At 48.0% G+C, this 24,131-nt stretch overlaps 2 protein-coding genes and 1 pseudogene across 8 annotated transcripts in view; 1 reads left to right on the top strand and 2 right to left on the bottom strand.

Annotated features, from left to right (window-relative positions):
- Nucleotides 1–24,131, top strand: part of TTLL9 (tubulin tyrosine ligase like 9) — a 67,929-nt gene that overhangs the window by 2,186 nt on the left and 41,612 nt on the right. The window contains exons 1-2 of one of the 2 annotated variants that reach the window (XM_069548287.1): nucleotides 16,659–17,762; nucleotides 21,627–21,670. In XM_069548287.1, the coding sequence (XP_069404388.1) occupies nucleotides 17,748–17,762; nucleotides 21,627–21,670 (59 nt within the window). In that variant the 5' untranslated portion in view covers nucleotides 16,659–17,747. Of the gene's footprint in view, nucleotides 1–16,658; nucleotides 17,763–21,626; nucleotides 21,671–24,131 lie in introns of those variants that run through there. The other variant, XM_069548288.1, reaches the window with a different exon arrangement.
- DUSP15 (dual specificity phosphatase 15) lies at nucleotides 978–10,238 on the bottom strand. Of its 6 annotated transcripts, XM_069548292.1 has the most exons (7): nucleotides 9,540–10,238; nucleotides 8,805–8,838; nucleotides 7,115–7,197; nucleotides 4,932–4,981; nucleotides 3,896–3,970; nucleotides 2,639–2,810; nucleotides 978–1,624 (listed from the first exon to the last, which is right to left on the bottom strand). In XM_069548292.1, exons 1-7 carry the CDS (start codon nucleotides 9,558–9,560, stop codon nucleotides 1,352–1,354), a joined length of 708 nt encoding a protein of 235 aa, XP_069404393.1. In that variant the 5' UTR covers nucleotides 9,561–10,238; the 3' UTR covers nucleotides 978–1,351. The 6 variants fall into 6 exon arrangements, with proteins under 6 accessions (XP_069404393.1, XP_069404394.1, XP_069404395.1 ...); XM_069548293.1 differs by lacking the exon at nucleotides 8,805–8,838 and having other exon boundaries at nucleotides 9,540–9,799; XM_069548294.1 differs by lacking the exons at nucleotides 8,805–8,838; nucleotides 9,540–10,238 and adding an exon at nucleotides 8,088–8,177.
- On the bottom strand, nucleotides 16,684–17,091 carry LOC138417637 (large ribosomal subunit protein eL33 pseudogene; annotated as a pseudogene).

The following is a 24,131-nucleotide window of genomic DNA, read 5'->3' on the forward strand; positions in this document are numbered from 1 at the left end:
GTAGTTTTTCTTTGGTTTATCTGTTTATCCAGGGTCTTTCCCATCAGAATATCAGCAACATGAGTGCAGAAGCTTGCTCACTGCTGTGTCTTCAGTGCCCGGCTCATGGCCTGGCACACAGTAGGTACTCAATGAACTTTTGTTGCGTGAATGCCAAGGAGGTTGGGCAGCAAGTGAAGGTTATTTCATCCATCTCCCACCCCAAATCCTGGAATCTGGGCCTCCCCCATCACCCCCAGGTCTTGGTGCATCATAAGAACCCCAGTACAGGTGATTATTTGATTACAGAAATTTCAGATCCCTCTTAAGTTTAATTTTAGTTTAGGAAACATAAGCTCAGGTGACCATTGTTCATCCTCAGTCAGTCTGCTGCTTTCTTGGGCTGCCCTGAGGTCCTCCCTTCTCAGTGCTCCCCTGGCCTTTAAACTCTAAGTGGGAAGGGTCATTCCCACCAGCCGGGGGTGGGTCCTCCTGGCCAGTAATCTTCAAGACCAGAAGGAGCTGGACACAGACTGTCCAGAGTCACATCCAGCTTCCCCTACTCTGGCTGTGTGTCCTTGGACAAGCTGCCTGACTTCTCTGAACTTGTTTCCTCCCCGAGGATTAAGTGAGCTCATTCAAGTAAAAAATCTGGCATGAGGGAGGTAACTACTTCTATACCTTTACTAGCTAGGATTTGTGGATAGGGAAAGGAAGGGAGATGGGGAGGAAAAGGTGGGGTTCAGGGAGGGCAGGGGCTCAGCCAGGGGGCAGGGGGTTCAAAGAGAAAGAGGAATTGGGGGCCTTTTCTGGAGACCAGGGCTCCAGGGAGAGATAGCTGTGAGGATAAAGAAAGTGGAATTCAGCCCAGCACACTGCAGGGCTGGGAAGCTGGCAGGCTCCTCAGGCCTAAGGGGATGCAAACTTCTCCCATTTCCTGCAGGCGTCAGGAACAGCGCCCCCACTTAGCTCAATGACTGAATGACTGGGAGACGAGATCAGACCGGCAGCTTCTGTGTCTCTTTAATATCCTCCAGGCCCATCCAACCCTCCCCTCCCCCACTCCCACTCCCGCCGCCTTCAATGCGGCGGGGCTGGGGGGAGGCGCGGGTGCACCCTCCCGCAGCCCAAGGACTAAGGCACCAGGTGGCTGCAGCAAGCCGGCCCAGACACAGAGCCACACACACAGATGGAGGACACACGGACTGCGGACGCAGACAAGCCAGGCGGGCAGAGGGGCAGGGGCAGGGATCAGGCCGCCGCGCGGCTCCCACGGGCGCTGGGCCCCTCCTGAAGGCCGTGAGAAGCCCGGACGATCCCAGAAGGGGGACCAGTCGGGAGGACGAGGGGCGCCACGGCGGGGACGGGATCCTCACTTGCTGCCTTTGCGGGACAGACACCGCGGGAGGCAGGAGAAAGTCTGCTTGACGCGCGCCAACAGCGGCAGCGGCCGGTGGGCCTCCCGAGGCGAGCGCGGCACCAGGCGCTGCAGGGTCCCCTCCGAGGCCGTGGAGTTGGGCGCCGGGGAAGCGGCCGCGCTCGCTGAGCCCTGCCGGCAACGCTTGCACAGCGGCAGCAGCGCGCGCACCTCCTCCTCGTCGCGGAAAGGGCTCTCGCCGAAGCGCTCCTCCAGCTGCCGGCGAAGCTGGGGCGGGAAGAGGGGCGGGGTCGGTGCCCGGCCCCGGGTCCCCTCTCCATCCTCAGAGCTTCCGCTCTTTTACTAGCGCCCCACACCTCGCTAGGCCCCTCCCCTTCCTGAACGTCCTCTTAGCTTCCCGTGGGGTCTCCATCCCCCTCAGTGAGCCCCCTCTCCCTCCGAGTCCCTCCCCTCTCCCTGAGTCCTTTCCTTCCCCTTTGACACTCCAACTTCCAGACCTACTGAAGTGACCCCTCCACCTGCACAGTGGGGACCACACTAAGCCCTCCCCAGCCTGCAAAACTCGCCTGTCTCTTTCCTAATACAGCCTTGCAGACAAGACTCGGAACCAGCCCGGCTTCCTACACTGGCTGCTTCTCTGTTTCTCATCTCTTATTCCGGGGAGGGGGGAGGGTTGGTTCAGTCCCTGACATCTCCACGTGCCATCTGCCCAGTGGGCACAGGAGAAGGAATTGCTTTGGCCTCCTTAAGGGCCCAGGGGTGGAGTAGGGACTGGACAGGTCTCTCCAAAGGAGCCAGCGGCTCAAATGCCTTCAGGTTCCAGGCAGGCAGAGTGGGCATTGCAGGCACCTGGCCAAATTGAAGGGTCCATAATCTGGCCTGCGGGTATACACATCCTAAGTTAAAAAGGAGAAGAAAACCTCTGGCTGTCCAAAATACACCTAGGCGCTAAGTTAGCTCAAGAGCCGCAAGTTCAAGACCTCAGAAAAATCTTCTGCCAGGTCTGAAGCACAGGCAAAATTCTTTCCAATCAGTGCTCAGCTCAAGTAAGAAGTCTCGCACCCCTGCCCCAGCCCCTGCCCCTGTTGCTTAGTTGCTCAGTTGTGTCAACTCTTTGCAACCCCATGTGTGGCCCGCCAGGCTCCTCTGTCCATGGGGTTTCCCAGGCAAGAATACTGGAGTGGGTTGCCATATCCTCCTCCAGGGTCTATTCCCAGCCCAGGGATTGAACCTGCGTCCCCTGCATTGGCGGATTCTTTACCACTGAGCCGCAGCCCCTACCTTCCGGGAACTGCCCCAGCCAAACTCCTCAAGCTGCTGCCTAAAGCCTGGGTTGGGGTTGGCAATGGGCCGGGTGGCCTTGATGGCTTCAAGCACGTCCCTCCAGCTTAGCCCCGTCACAGTCATCACATACGCCGTCACGATGGTGGTGCTTCGGGAGATGCCTGCAAAGCTGGGACACCATACCCCCAAGACTTCAGGTTAGGCCCAGTCTCCTCTGTGTCCCCAGGGACCGAATCCACATTCAGCTCTCCCACCTTTGCCTCCTGAGCTCCAACTACAAGGAACCTGCCAAAACCTGTCTCCTCACATCCAAGCCTTGGCCTTGCTGTACCCTCTCCCTGGCATTCACCCACAACAAAGGCCTGAGTGAAACATCACTTCACTCAATCATTCAACACTTATTTCCTGATCATCGGTGATTTTTCAGGTACTGGGGATATAGTTGGGAATAAAACAGACGTGGTCTCTGCCAGCCTGGGGCTTTATAAGATGGGAGAGACAGATACTAACCACGGAGACAATTTCAGGTGGTGATAACTGCTTGGAAGATGAGTCCAGGGGCTAGGAGATGGTGTAGGAAGAGGTATTCATCTAGTGGAAGGGATGTGGAGGATTAGGGAAGGGGTTCCCAAAGAAGTGACAACAAGCTGAATTCTGAAAGATGGGTAAGGATTGTTAAGAATATTCCGGCAGTGTACAAAGACCATGTGAGTGGGATCCAGATGGACTTGAAAAATGGAGATGACCAGTGAAGCTGAAGCAAGGAAAGGAGAGAGGGGGAGAGACAGGCTAGAGGAGGTGTCCCTATGGCTCAGGCAAAGCTTCCCTGAAGCAAGCGTGGTGAGAAGTCATGGGATGAATGACATCTACAGGGCCAGGGGGTCCTGGGAAAACTCAAAGGTTCCATCTCCCAGCCCGGGGCTCCTCACTGCCCTATACTATAGCCTCTAAGGCTGGAGGGGAGGAGAAGGAGCCGGAACTACTAGAGGATGCTGAACTACCCGCATGACTTCACCTATTCCTCCAAATAGCCCATCAGGTCAATAGTCTGTCCCCTGTTTCACAGATGAGAAAATTGAGTCTCAGGGAGAAACAGCTATCTGGCCACAGCTGGGGAGAGCGTCATCCATCAGGCTGTCAGACGAATGGTGGACTGTCAGGCATGGTGACAGGCTGCACTCCCCCCAGGATGAGGGTGTTCAGGATGGAGGACACTCACTCACTTCCCCTCCCCCCACGCCTCCCCTAACTCACCAGTGTACAAGGCAGTTTCCCCCATTGAGGCGGCAACAGTGGATGAAGTTGATACACTCCTTGAAGTGCTTTTTGCTAGAGAAGAAAGCAAGAAGGTACTGAGTGCTGGGGTGGGGGGCACAGGTCTCCAAGAAACTGTCCCCACCCCCCCATTTCTGAGATGGGTCCTCAGGTCAGCTGGCATGTGAGGTGACTAGGGGGCGATGCTGCAATACAGGTGGAGCAGTGTGTGTGCAATAATGGTGGCATTTCAGGCGGTGAGAGAGGCCTTGGATGAAATCCCACCACAGAGGCAGGAGCACCTCCTCAACGGGTCCTGGGGGTCCTGTTTTTACAGAGGATTCATCTTGATCTTTCAAGGAACTGGGTGGGAGGAGTCCCACTCCTCTGGGGTCTATAATCAGAGCACCTGGGGACAATAACAGTCAGCAGTGGGGTTGGGAGCAAGAGTCCCAACGGGCAAGAGTGTCTGTCTGTGTCCCCCGCAGGCTGGGGGCCCCTACTACTAATAACACAAACAATCTTTGCTTTTTGAGCCCCCGTTAGACAGCAGGCCCTGTCCTACAGCCTCAACCTGTACCATCTGATCCTTAAAAGTCTCCTTGATGATGACAGACCCCCACACCCCACACACCCATTTTTCTTCTCTCAGAGAGGGGAAGTGATTCGTCCAAGGTCACACAGCAAGTAAATGGCAAAGCCTGGCCTGAACCCAGATTCCTAACCCCGAGGCCAGGAACAGGCTGAGCCTGACCCTTTCAAACCCATGAGGGCACCTGAGCCTGAGGGACAGGGTGCTTTCTCCACTCATAGCTGAGGACATTGAGCTCTTCTGGGAGGTTAAGGCTTGGCCAGCGGCATAGGCAAGGACGTGGCTGAGAGTCAAAGCAGTCTGGGAGACCACCTGTGCTGGAGTCCCCAGGACAGCTCTGGGGCCTGAATTCTTCTCTGTCTTCTCTCAGGCCACCTCCCACCCTCCCTCTTCCCACCACAGGAGGCAGCTGTCCTGTTTGTCAGCCCGTCCAGAGGAACTTACATGGGTACCTCAGGGGCGTCGGCCACTGAGATGCGAAGGTAGGTTATGTCCTGCAAGTACAAAACACACATGGGCAGTGGGCAGCCCTTGCCTGCACCCCCTGACCCCAGCCTGGGCCTCCCAAGCACCTCGCGACCCTAGGCCAGTTCCGGCCCCTCTCTGGGCCACGTTATCTCTGCCCAGAGGACAGACACCTTCTCTGAGAGCCTCTCAGGTCTGACCATCTATGGTTCCAGAACCTTCTGAGAAGATAGTATCCTAACCCCATGGGTGGCTTGGGCATCTGCCAAAAATGGGCCCAGGGACCTTTTATTTAACAGTTGGGAAAGGGTCACTTAAAGTGACTCCCCTCCATGTGAAGATTACAAAATTACACAGTTAAGAAGGGCAAAGTAGATTTTATTATCTTGAAAAGAAACAAAAACTATGAAGATAAACTTTTAGTTCATACTGTAGGTATAAACTCTCTGCATGCTAAGTCGCTTTAGTCGTGTCCGACTCTTTGTGACCCCATAGACTGTAGCCCACCAGGCTCCTCTGTCCATGGGATTCTCCAGGCAAGAATCTTGGGGTGGTTTGCCATGCCTTCCTCCAGGGCATCTTCCCAATTCTGTACTAATTATTAAAATAATCAAGGTATGAAGTGTCAGTAATTTCTCCAACAAACGTGCTCTGATATCATACTCAACCTTCACACAAGATCTTAAAGATGAGTTCTGCCCACATTCCAAGAGGCATTTTTCTCAAGGACCTCTCTTTGTCCTTTAATATTCAAACGGCTCTTTTCAAGGGCCTGGCCCACCTCCAGCCAGTGACTAAGGGACCCCCTGGCCAGGTTCCTCATCTGTTAGTGGCTTGTGTGAAATTCCAGCCCTTCTCTAGAACTCATCTTCCCCAAGGTCACTAGAGCCTGCATCTTTTGCAAGGTTTGCAATTTCAGTTTGCAACACAACCGGCCTTGAACTTCCTGGGCATTATCAAACCCTGACTGGTAAATTCTGTGATGGATGGAGAGGGAGATGCTGGTGAGGAGAGGGGAGGGCTGTGGGAGCAAGGACTCATTTTGCCAGCTATCATTTCATTAGTAAATATAGTCATGCCTAGACAGCTTCCCCAGGCACTCTAGTGACTGCATTCTCCAAATACTCCAAAATAAGCCTTTCCTATAAAGCAAAAGCAGACTCCACTGATCTGGAAATTTCTTCTTCAAATGACTGAGAACCAAAGATTATCAGAGGTTGCTCTTAGAGACCATCAAATCTGACACAAGGGGAAACTAAGGCCCAGAGAGGGGGAGGACCCTGCCCAAGGTCACAGAGCAAATCTGTGACAGAAGCTGGTCTGGATCTCAGATCTCCAGGGCCCCTTTCCACCCAAATGTTCCTTCCCTTCAGTGGGTGACCCAGACCCTAACAGATAAGAAGGTAGGGGCTCTGTTTATAGGTTGAGAATATGATTAACTTTGTTATTATATCAGCTAAAATTTATTGAGTACTTATTATGTGGCTCTCACCAACCCAGTGGGGTAGGAACTGTTGTAAAATCCCCCTTTTTCAGACAACTGAGGTCTGGAGAGGTGAAGTCCTGGGCCCAAGGTTCCATCCAGAGAGAATGTGGTAAAGATATGAATTCAGACCTCTGGGCTCTAGCACATGTGGCCTGGATTTCCGCCTTTCCGACTCTAGGTCATAACCCTCATTCCGTTTTTTCCAGGACTTGATAATACCAGCACCAACCCTCTCAGTGGAGGCCAGTGTGCAAAACATCTTCACCATCTCACAGCTCCCTGGGGACAGACAGGGCTGAGGGATCAGAGGCCCAGATGGGTAAAATCATAGCCCTAGGTCACAAGTGAGATGCAGAGCCCAGAATCATCTATTCAGTTGGACAGTGGGAAGCCCCTGTGAGGACTTAGCTCCTTAGCCAAGGAGCTAAGCTTCCTGGATGTGTGGCCTTTGGCAGGTTACTTTACCTCTCTGGTCCTCAGTTGCCAAAGAGGGAGCAAGTAGGGATGCTAATGGAAAACAGATCAGTTTTTAACCAAATGAGTTAGCATGGCTCAGGAAGGCCCATGTGCCAGAATAGGACCTGGCATGTAGTTGGTACTTGATAAACGGGTGCTATGGGGGTGTAAAGCACCCCTCCCCCGCTATGCACAGCCCTAGGGTGGGGGTAAGGCATACCTGCAACAGAGGCTGGGGTGACTCGTGGATGGAGATGATGTGTGTGATCTTATTCCGGCCTAGCTGATCTGTGTCTTTGGCATCTGAAAGAAACAGGATGTCTGAGCCAACCTGGCAGGTGTGATTTGTATGTTCCCGATGGTCAAGTGAGGCAGGAGCTCACCGCCCTGCTCTCCTCCTGGTCCCTCCCTCTCCACCTTTGCCCACCCTCCGCCAGTGCCCTGCTCCTTCGCCACCTCTTGCCCCCAGCGTGACAGGGGATACCCCTGTCATACCCTTAGGCTTCAGTCTTACCACTGGGGTACCCCCAGGTAACAGCCCAGAACCTCCTCAGCCTTGGCCCCCCCGTTCTTCCCATCGCAAACACCCTTTCCTGGCATATTCTTGACCAGGCAATTCTACTTTTAGGAATCTTGACTACAGAAGAATGAAGTCACACGGAAAACTGTGTGGGAGAAGACCATGTTGTCTCCTTATGACCGTGAACACATCAGAAATAGTTAAAAATGGGAACAACCCCAAAAGGGACTGGATAAATAATGGTATATTCATACTTAAATACTCTGCAGCTACTAAAAGGATCTCTACGTGCTGATGTGCAAGGAAGTCCACAATATATTACTAAATGCAAAACACAGGCTACAAAATAGCGTGCAGAATAGACTTCCATTGTTTGTTTTAAATAGTGTATCTGTATCTATAAAGTTAAATGAAACACGACCCAGGGAGATGCCGACCCCCCCCCCCCCCCCAGTTCTCAGTGACCATCACTAGGGGCTGGATTCCCAGTGTATGAAGATCTTTTATCATCAAAGTAAATAACACTCTATCTCCGCTCCATGCCCACTTCATCATCCACCACATGGACTGTTTACTATGTGCACCCTTAGCCGAGCATGGCACTGTGGGGTCAAGTTCATGACCCCTGCCCTCATGGGCCTACATACTTAAAGAGGATTCAGACCTTACTTACCAAATATTCAGAAGTTGATGTGGTGTGAACTGCTGAGGAAGCTCCCAGGGAGGAAGGGACTAGGGTTTAGGAGAGAGGGAGCCCCTAAGCCCAGGGAGGACAGGAGTGGGTGGAGAAAGCTCTGCCCCAGGCAGATGTCCCTCCCTCCCCGAAGCTTTCTCTGACTCCACGGATAGAAGTGACTTCTCCTGCCTCGGGTTTCACGAGCTCCAGACCAGCCTGTGTCTTAGCACAGATCTCGGACAGGCAGAGTGCCGTGGCCTCGGGACAGAGCAGGCAGCGCTCACCAGTGAAGTTTCTGAGGTAGAGTCCAGCCTTTAGAGACCTCTCCTCCAAGGAGGAGGTTGTGCAGGGAAGTGTTCCCAGCTTCCCAGCTAGAAGCAACACCTCCAAACAGACCTCAGCCCAGAACCTCAAGACAGAAAACATCCTTAGAGGTGGGGGTAGGCCTTGTGCTGAGGCAGACGCTGAGGCTCCCAGCAGGTGCAGACTTGCCCCGCGGCCAGGGTTCTGAGCCCTTTGCACTGGGGCTGCTCCTCCACCCTCATCCCCCTTAGACCTCATGAGTTCTTCCCGGCTCCTAGCCTGGCATCACTTCCCTGCCCCCAGCCCCATTCCTGAACACGTCCAGGGTGTGTGGGCCAGAGCATGAATGGTGGACACAGGCCTGGGACAGGGAGCATGCCAGGGCCTTGGGACAGAGTGGGCAGTGCTCACCAATGAAGTTTCCGAGGTAGAGTCCAGGAAGTACCTACAGGAGAGACAGGCAGGGGGTCAACCGGGTAGGGGTGCATGACAGCTCCCCTTAGACTCGTGAAGAGTGTCTGACCCTCAGGACTCAAGGAGCAGAGTCCTGTCTCTTGTGGGCCTGGACTCTCTGTGAGAGCGGTCTGGGGAGGGCAGCAGAGGCAGGCCACCAAGGGAGGCCAGCTTGGGTGGGGGGAGAGGAAGAAGGAGGGGGGCACAAAGACCTAGGGAAAGAGTGGGAGGAGCACAGGGGAGGGGCGAACGGAGAGGTGGACTTGGCTGGTAGCAGGTAGACGGTGGAGAATTCTGACAGGGCGGCGGTGGGAAGTAGGGACAGGTGCAGGGTCCGGCAGCGGCATGGGGGTGTGGGAGTCGGGGTCTGGAAGGATGGAGAAACAGCTCTAGAGAGTCCAGGGGGACAGAGACAAGGCCGACAGAGACACATGGAGATAGAGAAAAGGACTCAGGGAGAGATAGAGCCTGGGATTGACAGAGAGCCACAGCAAGAAATACAGAGTCACAGAGACACGGAGAGACAGAGAGAGAGATACAGCCCCAGAGAGACAGACATTGAAGTCTGCTCTCAGAGTCCCAGCGAGACGGAGAAACACACACGCACAGCCAGCCAGAGCCAGAAGGTCAGAGGCCGGCGCCCGGCCGGGGCTGGGGGCGGCCAGGGGCGGGCTGCGCCATCTCGGCCCCTACCTTGGTCATACCATTCCCCATGATCCTGGGCACGGGGTTCCGGGAGCACCCCCAGCTCGCCACCCGCTGAAGGCAAGGGTAACAGCTGCCCTGACGGCCCGGGCCCGGCGCCTGCAGCCTGGCGGGGATCGGGGGGCCCGGCGTCCGCAGCTCGGCCCAGCTCTGCCCAGCCGCCGCCGCCGCCGCCGCCGCCCGCCGCCCCCCCGGCCAGGGAGGGAAATGCTGGAGCCGCCGCCGCCGCCACAGGCTCCTCCTACCCCTCGGTCACGTGGGCCGCCCCCCCACACCCGTGGGTCGCGGCGGGGGGCTGGACAAAGCCCCAGTGTGCCGGGCCCGGGGCCCGCGGGACAACGACAGCTTGTTGGGGCCGCGTGGGGCCTCCACCTCCGGAGGTGGGGGGTGGGGGCGCTCCCCCAACCCTGGCACCGTCAGGCTCGGGGAGGGGACGGCTGCGGATGGGGGCGGAGAGAGCCCCCCAGCCGCGGGGCCCAGAGACTCCGATCCCAGTTCCGGCTCGGCCCGGCCCTCCCTGTGGGGCCCTGGGGCAGAACGCCGGGCTTCTTTGGCCTCGTAGGTTTTCTGGTAGAAACGCGACGGGAGCTGGATTTGGATTGCTAGGGGTCCTCTGATCTTCAGATTCTGTGCGAGGCGAGAAAAGTTGGTAATTCCTTCCTTTTGTACACCCTCCTGCCCCGCCCCCATGCAGGCGTCCTACCCGCCGTCATCCTCCTCCCCGTCTCTGCAGCTGGTCTGTCCTCCCATCCTCCACTCCATCCATTCACTGGTCGTCTGTCCATTCATCCAGTCATCCTCTTCTCTTCCTCTCATACAGTTTGGCCTCTGAGGAGGGTACCATCTGGGTCAGCTTTCCTGGGACCAGGCATAACTCTACTTCGGAGCTCCCATAAATCAGAGGTACATGTGAGGAGAGGGAGATGAGTGAGCATTATGGTCACCTGGGTCCTTTGAGGTAAGGGAGACTGCAACAGGGTGTAGTTAGAGGCAGGAGTCTGGAAAGGTGGGTATGGAGACCAAGGTTCCAGGCCCTATTCATTCACCTATGACCTGTGCAGTGACCCTGGGCAAATCCCCCTGGGCTCCCAGCTACTGACTGTATGTCTCAGTGTGTTAGTACTAGGACCAAAGCTGGAGAACGTGAAATAATTGAGAGCACACACCTCCTAGGGGACTGAAATAGTAGCCGCTAAAGCAGCTCTGCTCCCCCAGCAGTCACCTGCCCCTCTCCATCTACAGCAGTAGGTGACTGCAGCAGGAAGGTGGGGGCCAAGTCCACGGAACCTGTTTGAAGTACAGTGACTGGAGGAAAATAAAAGTGTTTCCTTGGTATTTCTTTCTTCCTCAAATTTGCAGTGTACATAGTGAGTCCAGGGTTCTCATAAAAACTAAACTATCCAACAGATACTTAGTACCCTCTATATGGTAGTGACACGGAGGTAGGTAAGGTGGTGGTGGTTCCTACCTTTTTGGCTAATAGCCTAGACCCGCATTGCCCAGTATGAATACAATGCAAGCCACATGGGTTATCATAAATTCTCTAGTAGCCACATTAAAAATGTAGAAAGAAGCAGGTTGTTACTAATGGTTTTATTTGACCCAGGATAGCAAAAATATAATCATTTCAATGTGTAGTCAATAGTTAAACATTATTAATGATATGTTTTCCATTCTTTTAATTGTATTCAGTCTTCAAAATCCAGTGTGTATTTTACACTTGGAGCACATCTCAGTTCAGATTAGCCACATGTCAAGTGCTTAATGCCATATGTGGTTGGTAGCTCCATATTGGACATCAGGGCTAAGAAGGAAGGCAAACAAAATAAGCAAATAGACAAAACATTTGCAAACAATGGGAATTTGCTGTAGAAGAAACAAAATGGGGGACAGGAAGAACTCTAAACAGGTGACGTTTGAGATAAGACCTGACGTGTAAGAAGGACATGGGTGTTGAAAGAGTGGTTTCCAGCAGGAGGAACAGCACAAGCAAAGGCTCTTTGGTGGGAAAGCTTGGCCTTTGGGAAGAGTCAGGAGGACTGGAGGGGAGGAGGCCAGAGGGAGGTGGTAAGTATGAGGCTAAGGAGGACAGAGTGAAAGAACATGTGTGGCCATGATTGGGTGTTTATAGTTTCCTTCTCAGCATGATAGAAAGCCTGACAGTAACATTTGAACCTGAGAGCCCATGTCATCTGATTTACAGGGATCATCCTGGCCCCTAACTGGAGTGTAGATTAGAGAGGCAGAGAAGGGAGGTTTTCAGGAGAGATACAGTACCCTGGGAGAAGCGGGAGCTGAGAAGCTGGAAAGTGTTGAGGCAGTTAAAGCGCAATTTGGAAAAGAATTATCAGACACAGGGCATTTCAGAATGGAGTGAGTTTATTAAGAACAAACAGCAGAAATAAAGTGGGCACTGTGAGCTCAGTGGGGCGACCTGACAGACCAGGGAAAGTCGACAGTTTTCACGGGTTAATAGCCAATTCTTATAGTCTCAAGACAAAGAAAATTCCTGCTGGATGGTTGGTGTTAGGTGATTGGTTGAAGTGCAATAGGGTGTTTACTGAGTGGGCATCTTTGCTTAATTGGGAGTCAGGAAGCTTGTTAGTGACTATCAGGGGGCTTTGGGCAAGGTTACAAAGGGGCTCAGTCAGCTTCCGAGGTGATCTTGGTTCTGGGCTCTGTTTCTGTGGCCTTGGAGCAAGACTCAATAGAAAGAAGGGGACAGATGCAGCACGTATTAGTATTTTGGCAGCTTAGCTAACTTGCACATAGACTAGATATGGGGAACAGGAAGGAATTCTAGGATGACCCCCAGTTTTCCTGCCTTGAAAATCACTATCTGTGCCTCAGAAGTAAAAGCATGGCTATTTATCCATTCAACAAATATTATTTATTGGGCCCTAGGTTACACATGAAGTATTGTGCCAAAGATGTATGATTTGAGTTTCCCAGAATGTCCCACCCCACAGATAGCTTAAAAAAATGCCTAAAAGAGGGCCTGAAGTCCAGTTCCTCTTCATGTCCCTGGCCTTAATAGCTGTGTGAACCTGGGCAGGTGACCAAATGCCCCAGGGTCTGTTTTCTTATTTATATGGGATCAATTACCACATAGCCCTCTGTTCCTCTACTTGACTTTTTCAAAGCACATGTAGGAAAGAACTCTATCACATTAAAAACCCTGGGAAAATGTAGTTATTAGAGTTAACACATTTAATATCTATGTACTGTTCAGCCTTTGAAAGTGTTAGTTGTTACAAAGCCTAATTTGCCTTAAATGAGTCACGAAGTGACAGTTTTCTAAAACCAATAATAACGTGAAAATGCTGAAATGCAGTTCTCACCTTGTCTTTCCTTGCTTAGAACCATTCAGTGGTTCACCAGGGTAGGCAAATTAATGGACAAAAGTGTCCATTCTCTAATTCCTGAAAATTGGGAATGTGTTATGTTATGAGGGAATTAAGGCCACAGATGGAACTGAACTTGCTATCAGCCGACTGTGAGATGGGGAGATTAGCCTGGATTGTTTGGGTGGGTCCAATGGAGCCACTTTGGATTCACGTAAGTGAATCCTTGTAAGTGAAAGAGGGAGGCAGGAGTATAAGAGCCAGAGGGGATGTGATGACAGTAGCAGAGGTCACAGTGGTGTGATTTCTGGCTTCAGGGGGCCATGAGCCAAGGAAGACAAAGAAAGAAAAAGCCTCTCTCCCAGAGCTTCCAGAAGGAGCTCAAGCCTGCCAACTCCTTCATTTTACCTTAGTGAGACCCATTTCAGACTTCTGACCTCAAGAACTATATGCTAATACATTTGTATTGTTTTAAGTCACTCAGTTTACGGTAATTACAGCAGCAGTAGGAACCTAATACACTCAATGTCCTTGGGGAAAAGTCCAACCTGCTTAGCAGGGCACACCAAGCCTTGTGGGATCAGGCTTCTGCCACTGTGACTTGGAGCAAATTTCTTAACTTCTACAGGCCTCAGATTTACTGTCTATAAAATGAGGAGGGAAAAAGCCCCTCTAGGTCTGTAGCAAGATTAAAACCGAGGACGTATTGGAAGTATCTACTAGAGAGACTGCACACAGCACATTATCACATTATCATCCTTGTTGTTATTATTATTATTATCATGGAACAAGTGTTAGGAGGCCTGGGTTCTACTGCCCTCTCTAGGGCTCTGTTTCCACATCTGTGAAAAAGGAAACAAACAAAAACATACAGGTTTGGCCGTCTCATCATTCCTCTCTTCGCTCTTTCCTGGTCACTGATCTGCATTCACTTCCTCAAACGTGTTTCACTGTCTTCTGGTTTTGTACATGCTGGTCCCTCTTCCTGGAATGCCCTTCCCGTTTCCTTTACCAGATGAACTCCCATTTCCTCCTGAAAGTCTCTACTGACTCCAGTTAGAGTTGGTTAGACCCCACCATTGTGCATTCCCAAAGTATCCTAAATGTCATCTCTCATAGTACTGATTTTCTGTTATTGCTATGGCTTGTTTTTCATTTAAAAAAAACCTGAAAAACAAATTCAGATAAGAATATTTTGACATATTTTCTTCAGCTGGGTTATTTTAAAAATTCCAAAGAAACTTGACATAGTTGAAATTTCTTCTTCTCTTTCCTCATCTTTAATTCTTTCCCCACAGGCAATACTGTCATGAATTGGGTGTACATCTTTCCAGTCTGTGGTTTTAAATTTGTAATACCTATATACCTGTAGTATATAGAATATACTTTTGTATGTGTTTATATTTAACACAAATCATAGCCTTTAAAAATATTTATCCTCCTACAACTTTCTTTTATTGACCCAAAAATAGATTTAGAGGATATTTTTATGTTGATATAGAGCTGGGTCATTAATTTTTATCACTATATAGTATCTTATTATTAAACTATATCACATTTTATTCATCCATCACCATACTAGTGGACATTTAAATCATTTCTAATATTTTCTGCTAATACAAAGAATGTTTTATATTATATGCAAAGAACATCTTTATACATACAACCCTTGCACAAGTGTAACAGCTTCTTTAGGGAAGGTTGTCACCTTGCACATTAGCTGCAAAATGAAAGGTAGTTCATAGGTCTTGCAGCTGTATTCAAAGAGCATATGTTCAGTAGTTGAATTGATGGGTTGTGAGGTGTGCGCCCATTCAATTTATAAGATATTGCCAAGTTGCCTTCCAAAGTGTGAACGTACCAGTAGCATATAAAGATTCCTGTTTCCCAACATGCTCACGAACACTTGGCATTGATAAATGTTTTAATATTTTTCTGGTTGATGTAGTTAAAACCATACCTTATAATTATTTTATGTATATATCTCAATTACTTATTAGTGATTTCAGTTTCTTCTACTGAAAGTCCCCAGTTGTGTATTTTATCCACTTTTCTTTTGCAGGTTGTGGGAGAGAGTCTTTTTCTTAATAGTTTGCAAGAGTTCTTTGAATACTATCCCTTTGTTATACAGGTTGAAGATTTTTACTCCTAATCTGTAGCTTGTCTTTTAGTCTGGTTTATAATGTCTTATGTTATATGGCAGAGAAAGCAATACTCCGGTACTCCAGTACTCTTGCCTGAAAAAATCCCATGGTCGGAGGAGCCTGGTAGGCTGCAGTCCATGGGGTCGCTAAGAGACAGATATGACTGAGCGACTTCACTTTCACTTTTCACTTTCCTGCATTGGAGAAGGAAATGGCAGCCCACTCCAGTGTTCTTGCCTGGAGAGTCCCAGGGACGGGGGAGCCTGGTGGGCTCCCATCTATGGAGTTGCACAGAGTCAGACACGACTGAAGTGACTTCGCAGCAACAGCAGTGTTAAATGGCAGTTTAAATTTTGAGAAAGTCACAGATCAGTTTTTCCCTTATAAGTTGTGGTTTATTAAAAAAATCATACTCCACAGTTGATCTTTGAATAACATGAATTTGAACTGGGCATGTCCACTTATTTTTCAATAAAAGCATAATACAGTACTATACAATCAGAGATTGGTTGAATCCAAGGTTGTGGAACCGTCTGCAAGAAGGGCCAAGTGTCATGTTATAGGTGGGTTTTCAACTGCTTAGGGGTTGGTGCCCCTAACTCCTGCATCATTCAAGGGTCAGTTGTTGTCTGAAATACTTGCTTGCCATATTTATTCTTTAATCTACTTGAATCAGGCATCAATTTTTTACTCCTATGGAAAGCCAGTTTCTCAGTGCCATTTATTGAGTTCTCCACCATTTCCCTACAGATTTATGATTCTACCTCTATCGTACATCAGTACAGAAAAACCTGTGTCTGTTTCTAGGATCCCTATTGTATTCCATTAATATTTGCCTCTTTGCACCATATGTGACTTGATAAGCAGAGAAATATCTCCCTTCCCCAACACATAAACTTTGTTGTTTGGGTTTGAAAATTGCTCTCAAAAATTCTGATTAGATTTGGGAAAATATATGTCTTTATGATATTGAGTCTTCCCATCCATGAACATGGTATATCCCTCCACATATTCAGGCCTTCTTTAATGTCCTTCAATAACGTTTTGTAATTTTCTCTATGAGAATATTAACTCCACAGTCTTTATTAGTTTTGTTCACTGTTGTATCCTCAGAGTCAAGAATGAGCCAGGACATAACAGTAGATGTTTAATAAAAATTTGTTGTTTGATGAAATGTCTTTCATATATTTTGTTAGATATATTCCTACATATTTTTATTGCTATAAAATAACAACAACAAAAATTTTTAAATAGTTTCTAATCGGCGATATAGATATAGACGTCCCTGGTGGCTCAGATAGTAAAGTGTCTGTCTACAATGTGGGAGACCTGGGTTCAATCCACCCAGGATCCTTCTCCAGTTCCCTGGAGAAGGAAATGGCAACCCACTCCAGTATTCTTGCCTAGAAAATCCCATGGATGGAGGAGCCTGGTGTCCATGGGGTCGAAGAGTTGGACACGACTGAGCGACTTCATTTTGTTTTCTATATAGATCCTGGGGCAGTGGGAAGTAAGGCAGGGAAGGACATGGAGCCAGTACAGGGCGCAGTGAGGAATAAATGGCCCGGTTATAGGCAGGGGAGAGACAAGATCAGGGTTGTGTTGTGTTGTTGTTTTTTTTTTTTTACAAATCCATACTTTTATTTATTTTCAAGAAGTTTAAATTCTCGAAGGGTACAGCATCACACGAATTCTGTGTCCAATGGCCTTAGCAGGAATGTTCCTTCGGAATTTGGCCCGAACCATGCCATTGTTTCCATGAGCTCGAGTGATCTTTCCCCAGATTACTCTGGTTTTGTTAGGTTTTCCACCAGGAGTTACTGTGTTGTTCTTTGCTTTGTACACATAAGCACATCTCTTGCCTAAATAGAATTCAGTTTCATCTCGAGCATATACACCTTCAATTTTCAGGAGAGCAGTGTGTTCCCTTTGGTTCGGTAGACCCCGTTTATAGCCAGCAAAAATTGCCTTGGACCACAGCCTTCCAGACATGTTTGTCGTTTTAGAAGTCCGTTCCCAGCAGGCCGGAGCACCCATTCTCGGAGGTCAGGGAACCAGCACCATCAGTCCCTTATCTCCTCCATCCTGTCCTCCCTGTTGCCCACTTATTTGCCCCCAAACAGGGTTGTGTTTTAAAGAGCTCTTTGCCAACAGTGCAAAGAATGAACTGGAATAGACAGGGCAAAGTGGGCACTCCTAGAGCGTCAGGAGGCTACTGCAGACGTTGAGGTGAGTCCTGGCACTGAGTTGGTGCCTAAGAATTAGAGTGACTGAGAGAGATCAAGAGTGATCTGGCCACTGATTGGCCACGTGAGCAACTGACCAGGTGACTGTGAGCGACCGAGTAAGGAAACCTAGAACCACTGCATTGACCAAAAGCTGACAACTTTTCAAGATGCAGGTCTATTAGGTCAACCGAAGTGCAGCCGGAGGAGACACGAGGAGTGAGTGCCCTCGGTTGGCAGCCAGTCTCCGGCTAGGTTGCGGTGGCTTAGGGCTGAGGGAGAAAGTTTTAGGGATTAGAGGAGTCTGGGCCGCCTTGGCACGCAACGGCTTCTGAGCTGGGGTTTGTGAGTTGCGCGGAAAGGAATTTCCTAACCTCATCCAATCAGAACGGCAGAGCCCTCCCTCCGTCGCCTTGGCAACGGGACGCTAAGGCTGTAGCCAGACAAAGCGGCGGTTTGGATCGCGCCCTGGGGAATCCTATCATGTCACGACCGAAGGTAGGCATGCCCTTCGATCCAAATGGTTCATCGTCCCTAGAGAGGGAGAGAAATCGCAGAGGGGTTCAGAAGTTGAGGAGTCCTCGTGGAGGGATTCCCGTTAGGAAGGAAGAAAATGTCGCGTTCAGGGGAAAAACTACAAGTCCCGGCATCCTGCGCAACGCCGGCGTTTCAGCGCGAGTTTAAGAAACCTGGTTTGGCAGCCAGAAATTTATGAAACTCTAGGATTCTAAACTATAGTCAGCGGTTTTTATGACTCCGTGGAAAGCTCAGAATTACAGATTTTCTGATCTGGAAAAGCTCTTTAGAGATCTATTTACCCTGTCGGCCGCTTGCAACTTTCTCATCCATCCATCCCCCAAACGCTCATTAGTGTTTTTTCCGAGGCCAGCCCAATACTAGAGGGCAGGACAAGCCCCTGCCCTCTAGGTGTACACAGACCAACGCCCCCATTTCAAAAGTGGTAGAGATTTCTAATCTGGGAAAGATTATACCCAGGGAAAAGAATGAATTACTCTAGAATCCAGCTGTCCCACCCCGGCCTGCTTTTTACCCCGTGTTCCACCTCCGAAGAATGGCACTTCTATTTCTCTGTTTCGATCCCTGGGTTGGGAAGATGCCCTGGAGAAGGGAATGGCTACCCACGGACTGGAGAATTCCATGGACTGTAAGAGTTGGACACGACTGAGCGACTTTCACTGTCAGAGCAAAAAAATAAGTGATTATCTTGGGCCCACCCAAATAATCCAGGATAATGTCTCTATTTTCAAGTCAGTTGATTCCAAACCTTCAACCTTAATTTCCCTTTGCCATGCAATCCCAAGTGGCACAGTGGTAAAGAATCTCACCTGCCAATGCAGGAGACGTTGGTGATATGGGTTCCATCGTTGGGTCAGGAAGATTCCCTAAGCTCGGTAGACAGAGGAGCCTGGCTGGCTACAGTCCCTGCGGTCCCAAAGAATTGGTCATCACTGAACACACAGGCACCTAACATATTTACAGGTTCCGGGGATTAGGACATGGACACATTTTGAGGGAGCTTTATTCTGTTTACCATCAAATAATTGGAAAGTGAAAGTTTACAATGCATCACAAAATCAAATGTCTAAAAATACATGTAATTAAACATGTTCAAGACTTCTATACTGAAAACTAGAAAACAGTGGAAAGAAATTGAAAACTTAGATTAATAGGGATAGATCATATTCATGGAATAAGGCACTCAATCGTTTATGATGTCACTTCTTCCCAAAATGATCTGTACTTTTCATTATAATCCCAATAAAAAATTCCAATATACTCTTTTGATAGAAGTTAGCAAGCAGATCCTAAAATTAATATTGAAGTCCAGAGGACCTCAACTTGTAAAGACAATCTTGAAAAAATTTGACTTACTCTACTTGATTTCAAGATTTACTAGAAAACTATGGTAATTAAGGCAGTGTGGTAGGGACATAAGAGTTGACAAATAAGTCAATAGAACAAAATAGAGTCTAGAGTTAGACCCACATATACATAGCCAGTTGAATTTTGACAAAAGAGGCAAGACAATTCAGTGAGAAATGGGAAATTTTTTTCAAGCAAAGACTCTGGAGCAACTGTGTAAACATACATAAACATGTGAGGATATAAAAGATGTTATGAAAAAAGATTAGAACACTTGACTAGGGGAATTAGAGGGGCTTGATTGAAACAGGATAAAATTACCCTTGCTTTTGTGGGAGGCTTACTTCTGCAGGTTTTGTAAAACAGTAACCTCTAGCCCTTTCTACTGTCTTTTTGAGGGGTAGCATTGTGCAGTTGGAGAAGGCGATGGCACCTCACTCCAGTACTCCTGCCTGGAAAATCCCATGGAGGAGAAGCCTGGTAGGCTGCAGTCCATGGGGTCGCTAAGAGTCGGACACGACTGAGTGACTTCACTTTCACTTTTCACTCTCATGCTTTGGAGAAGGAAATGGCAACCCACTCCAGTGTTCTTGCCTGGAGAATCTCAGGGCCGGGGGAGCCTGATGGGCTGCCATCTATGGGGTCACATAGAGTCGGACACGACTGAAGCAACTTAGCAGCAGCAGCAGCATTGTGTAGTATGGGCTTCCCTGATAGCTTAGCTGGTAAAGAATTCACCTTCAATGGAAGAGACCCAGTTCAATTCCTGGGTCAGGAAGATGCCCTGGAGAAGGGATAAGCTACCCACTCCAGTATTCTTGGGTTTCTCTGGTGGCTCATATGGTAAACAATCTGCCTGCAGTGCAGAAGACCTGGGTTCAATCCCTGAGTTGGAAAGATCCCCTGGAGGAGGGCATGGCAACTCACTCCAGTATTCTTTCCTGAAGAATCTCCATGGACAGAGGAGCCTGGTGGGCTACAGGCCATGGGGTCACAAAGAGTCGGACACGACTGAGCAACTAAGCACAGCACAGCATTGTGTGGTAGGCAGAATTCTAAGATGGCCCCCAAGATTCCCAGCTTGGGTGTACACACTTTGTATAATGCCCTCCCCTTGAGTGTTGATGGAGCCTGTGGCTTTGATGGGATAGTTATTACCATGTTATATGAGCCTCCATCATAGCCAACTTGGAGTGGGAGAAGGGTTGGGATCAGAGGGATATGCTTTTGTTGGCCTGGAAGAAAGTAAGCATCTGTGTTTTGAACTGCCTAAGGGGGCCACTTCAAAAGGAACTGCAAGCAGCCTCTAGGAGCTGAGAGCAGTCCCAACCAATGACTAGCAAATAAACAGGGACCTCAGTTGTACAACCCCAAATAACAATTCTGCCAACAATCTGGATGATCTTGGAAGAGGACCCCAAGCCCTACAGGAGAAACATAACCACAGCCATCACCTTGATGGTAGCCTTGCAAGACCTGAAAAGAAGATCCAGCTAAGATGTGCCCAGACTGACTCCTGGTCCAAGGAAGCTGTGGGACATAGATCTGCACTGCTTTAAGCTACTAGCTGCTACTGCTAAGTTGCTTCAGTCGTGTCCGACTCTGTGCGACCCCATGGACAGCAGCCTATCAGGCTCTTCTGTCCCTGGGATTCTCCAGGCAAGAATACTGGAGTGGGTTGCCATTTCCTTCTCCAATGCATGAAAGTGAAAAGTGAAAGTGAAGTCACTCAGTCGTGCCCGACCCTTAGCGACCCCATGGACTGCAGCCTACCAGGCTTCTCCGTCCATGGGATTTTCCAGGCAAGAGTACTGGAGTGGGTTGCCATTGCCTTCTCCGTTAAGCTACTATGTTTGTGGTAATTTGTTATACAGCAATAGAAGACTAATACAGATGGCACATCTGTCCAAGGTGCATAGGTCATCTTGCATAAAACCAATTTCTGATTCTCCTTTCACACCTGCCTTAGGGATCAGTCATACCAGGACTGAGGATCAAACTGTTTTGGACATAGTTGTAGGAGAATAATACCCCAAATACCCTTTGAGGATTTGGAAAGTCCATTTTGAGTCAAAGCAATTAACATTGCTCTGAGTCATTAACCCAGCTCCTCCTGAATCATGGGTCTAATCAAACATTCAATGTTATAGAAGGTCCAGATCCTACTGAGTTCAGCCCTCATACTGGGGATCATGGTTGGACATTTGAAACACTTAAAACTGGGTATTCACTATACGGTCATATCTGGAGTAAGCCTAGGGTGACGTGGACCCTTGGATCCTTGGGGGTTCATTCCAAGGACCAAGTTTCTGAGTACATGCTAACCAGTGAGAACTTTGGCAGGCTAAACCTTCTTGTCATAGCATCTGTGCAGTGCTGAGTCTGATAGTTTGAACATTTTAATATCTGCAGGAAGTTGAGCTGGAAAAACAGAATGCAAATGCATAAAATTATATCACTTTCATTTTCTCATTGCAGAATCAAAATTACAAGGGCCATGGATTGCCAAAAGGAAAAGAACGGTGAGTGGTCCCACCCAGTCCAATAAACCCAGAACTAATTGCTGCCTTCCTTCCTTCCTTCCCTTTGTCCGTCTCTCCCTTCCCCCTTCTTTACTTTGATGATGATAAGGATAATGATAATAAACAGTTAGCAAGCACTTGCCAGGCCCTGGGCGTGTTGCTTCACTTGCTTATCTCAATGAATCCTGACCACAATTCTTTGCAGTAGATACTACTGTTCTGTCCATTTTACAGATGGGGAGACAAACTCAGAGAAGCTGTTACTTGGTCAAGACTGAAGGATCTGTTAGTGACAGAGCTTGTTGGACTCCACAGACCATGTTGTATCTGCGTCATTCAACAGCCATGTGAAGTGGACTTGATAACTCAAATGACAAATCCATTCTAAACTTCTGCACCACTCTGCAACAGTAACCTGGGTGCAGAACTCAGCACCTTTTTGGATTTCTTAAACAGAATCCACATGCACAAAGCAAAAGTGAGCAATGCAGACTTTACTGAAGATTTTTGTGGGGAGTTAAGGAGGTAGTTACATTGCACACACCATGGCAGTTCTTTTAGAATTTTCTTATTTCATTTAGATGTTTCTATTTTTTCTAAAGTCCTTCCTGACTACACCGTTACTGGGGAGGACATGCATGGTCTCTGACCTTTCTCTCATGCAGCACCCACCTTTGCTTTCTGTCTATATGTACTGACTCCTTTCCACCAATTTTAAACCTTTCACTCTTGCACACAGAGCGATTCCACTACGTTCCAGATCCTGGCCCCAAATTTACACGTCTGCTCCCACCTCAACAAAACAAAGAGCACTTCTGATAACAGAACCCATCCATCTGTTTTATTCAGTTCAGTCACTCAGTCGTGTCTGACTCTTTCTGACCCATGGGCTGCAGCATGCCAGGCTTCCCTGTCTATCACCAACTCCGTTGGTGATGCATGTTGCCATGGATTTCATGTATGTTATATTGTTTAATATTGTCCTGTAAGGCCCTGAGATCTCTTTTTCTAAATTTTTTCTTTCTCTAATTCAGATTGAATAATTTCTATTGTCCTGTCTTCAAATTTACTATCTTTCAATTGTTTTCTAGCTTTACTGAGATGTAATTGGCATATAGTATTGTGTAAATTTAAAGTGTATAATGTGATGATTTGATACACATATATATTGTAAAATGTTTACCACAATAAGGTTAGTCAACACATCCTTCACCTCACATAATTACCATTTTGTTGTTGTTGTTATGGTGAGAACACTTAAGATCCACTCTTAACAACTTTCAATCATATCATACAGTATAGTTACCATGCTATACACTAGATCCTCAGAACTCATTTCTCTTATAACTGGAAATTTGTACCCTTTGACTAACATTACTGTCCTTTCTTTGATAATGTCCAATCGCCTATTAAATTTATCCTGTGAATTTTTAATTTCAGATAACTGTAATTTTCAGTTTTAGATTTTTCCATCTTGGTTCCTTTTTAGACTTTCAATATCTTTTCTGCAGTAACTCATATATTTACTTATTATATCCATCTTTTCATATAAATTCTTTAACATATTTATAGTATCTGTGTAAAGTCTTAATCTTATAACTCCAATAATTGGGTCATTTATGAGTTTATCTCAATTGGCTGTTTTTCCTCTTGATTATGCATTACATTTTTCTGCTTTATTGTTGCATGTCTTATATATTTTATATTCCATTCTGCACATTGTGTATAAAAAATAGTGAAGACCAAAAAAATTACGTACACCCACTTCCACACCCTCATATATTTGTGTACATGTGTTTGTGTGCAAGCATACATCCTTTTATTATACTTTGGTTTGTTGCACTTTACAGATACTATGTGTTGGTTTTTTTTTTCACAAATTGAAGGTTTGTGGCAACCCTGCATTGTCCAAGTCTATTTGTGCCGTTTTCCAGCAGAATTTTCTGCCTTTGTGTCTGTCACACTTTTGTAATTTTCAACATTTCAAAGTTTTCATTATTATTATATTTATTATGAGAATCTATGATCAGTGATCTTTGATGTTACTACTACACCACACTGAAGACTCAAAGGACAGCATTTTTTTTTAATTAAGTATTTTTAAATTTTTAAATTTACATATTTATCCATTTTATTGTTTGTTGTGCTAGGTCTTTGTTGCTGCACATGGGCTTTCTCTAGTTGTGGCCAGTGGGGACCACTCTTCGTGGTGGTGCTCAGCCTTCTCTTGCTGCTGAGCACAGGCTCTAGGCACGTGGGCCTCAGTAGTTGTGAATCAAGGGCTTAGTTGCTCCAAGGCATGTGGGATCTTCTGAGACCAGGGGTTGAAATCGTGTCCCCTGCACTGGTAGGCAGATTCTTAACCACTGGACCACCAGGGAAGTCCCAGCAATAAAATGTTTTTAAATTAAGTTATGTCCATTTTTAAAGAGACACAATGCTATTGCACACTTAACAGACT

The sequence above is a fragment of the Ovis canadensis genome, chromosome 13 (genome assembly GCF_042477335.2).
Source record: "Ovis canadensis isolate MfBH-ARS-UI-01 breed Bighorn chromosome 13, ARS-UI_OviCan_v2, whole genome shotgun sequence".
Classification (NCBI taxonomy): Eukaryota; Metazoa; Chordata; class Mammalia; order Artiodactyla; family Bovidae; genus Ovis; species Ovis canadensis.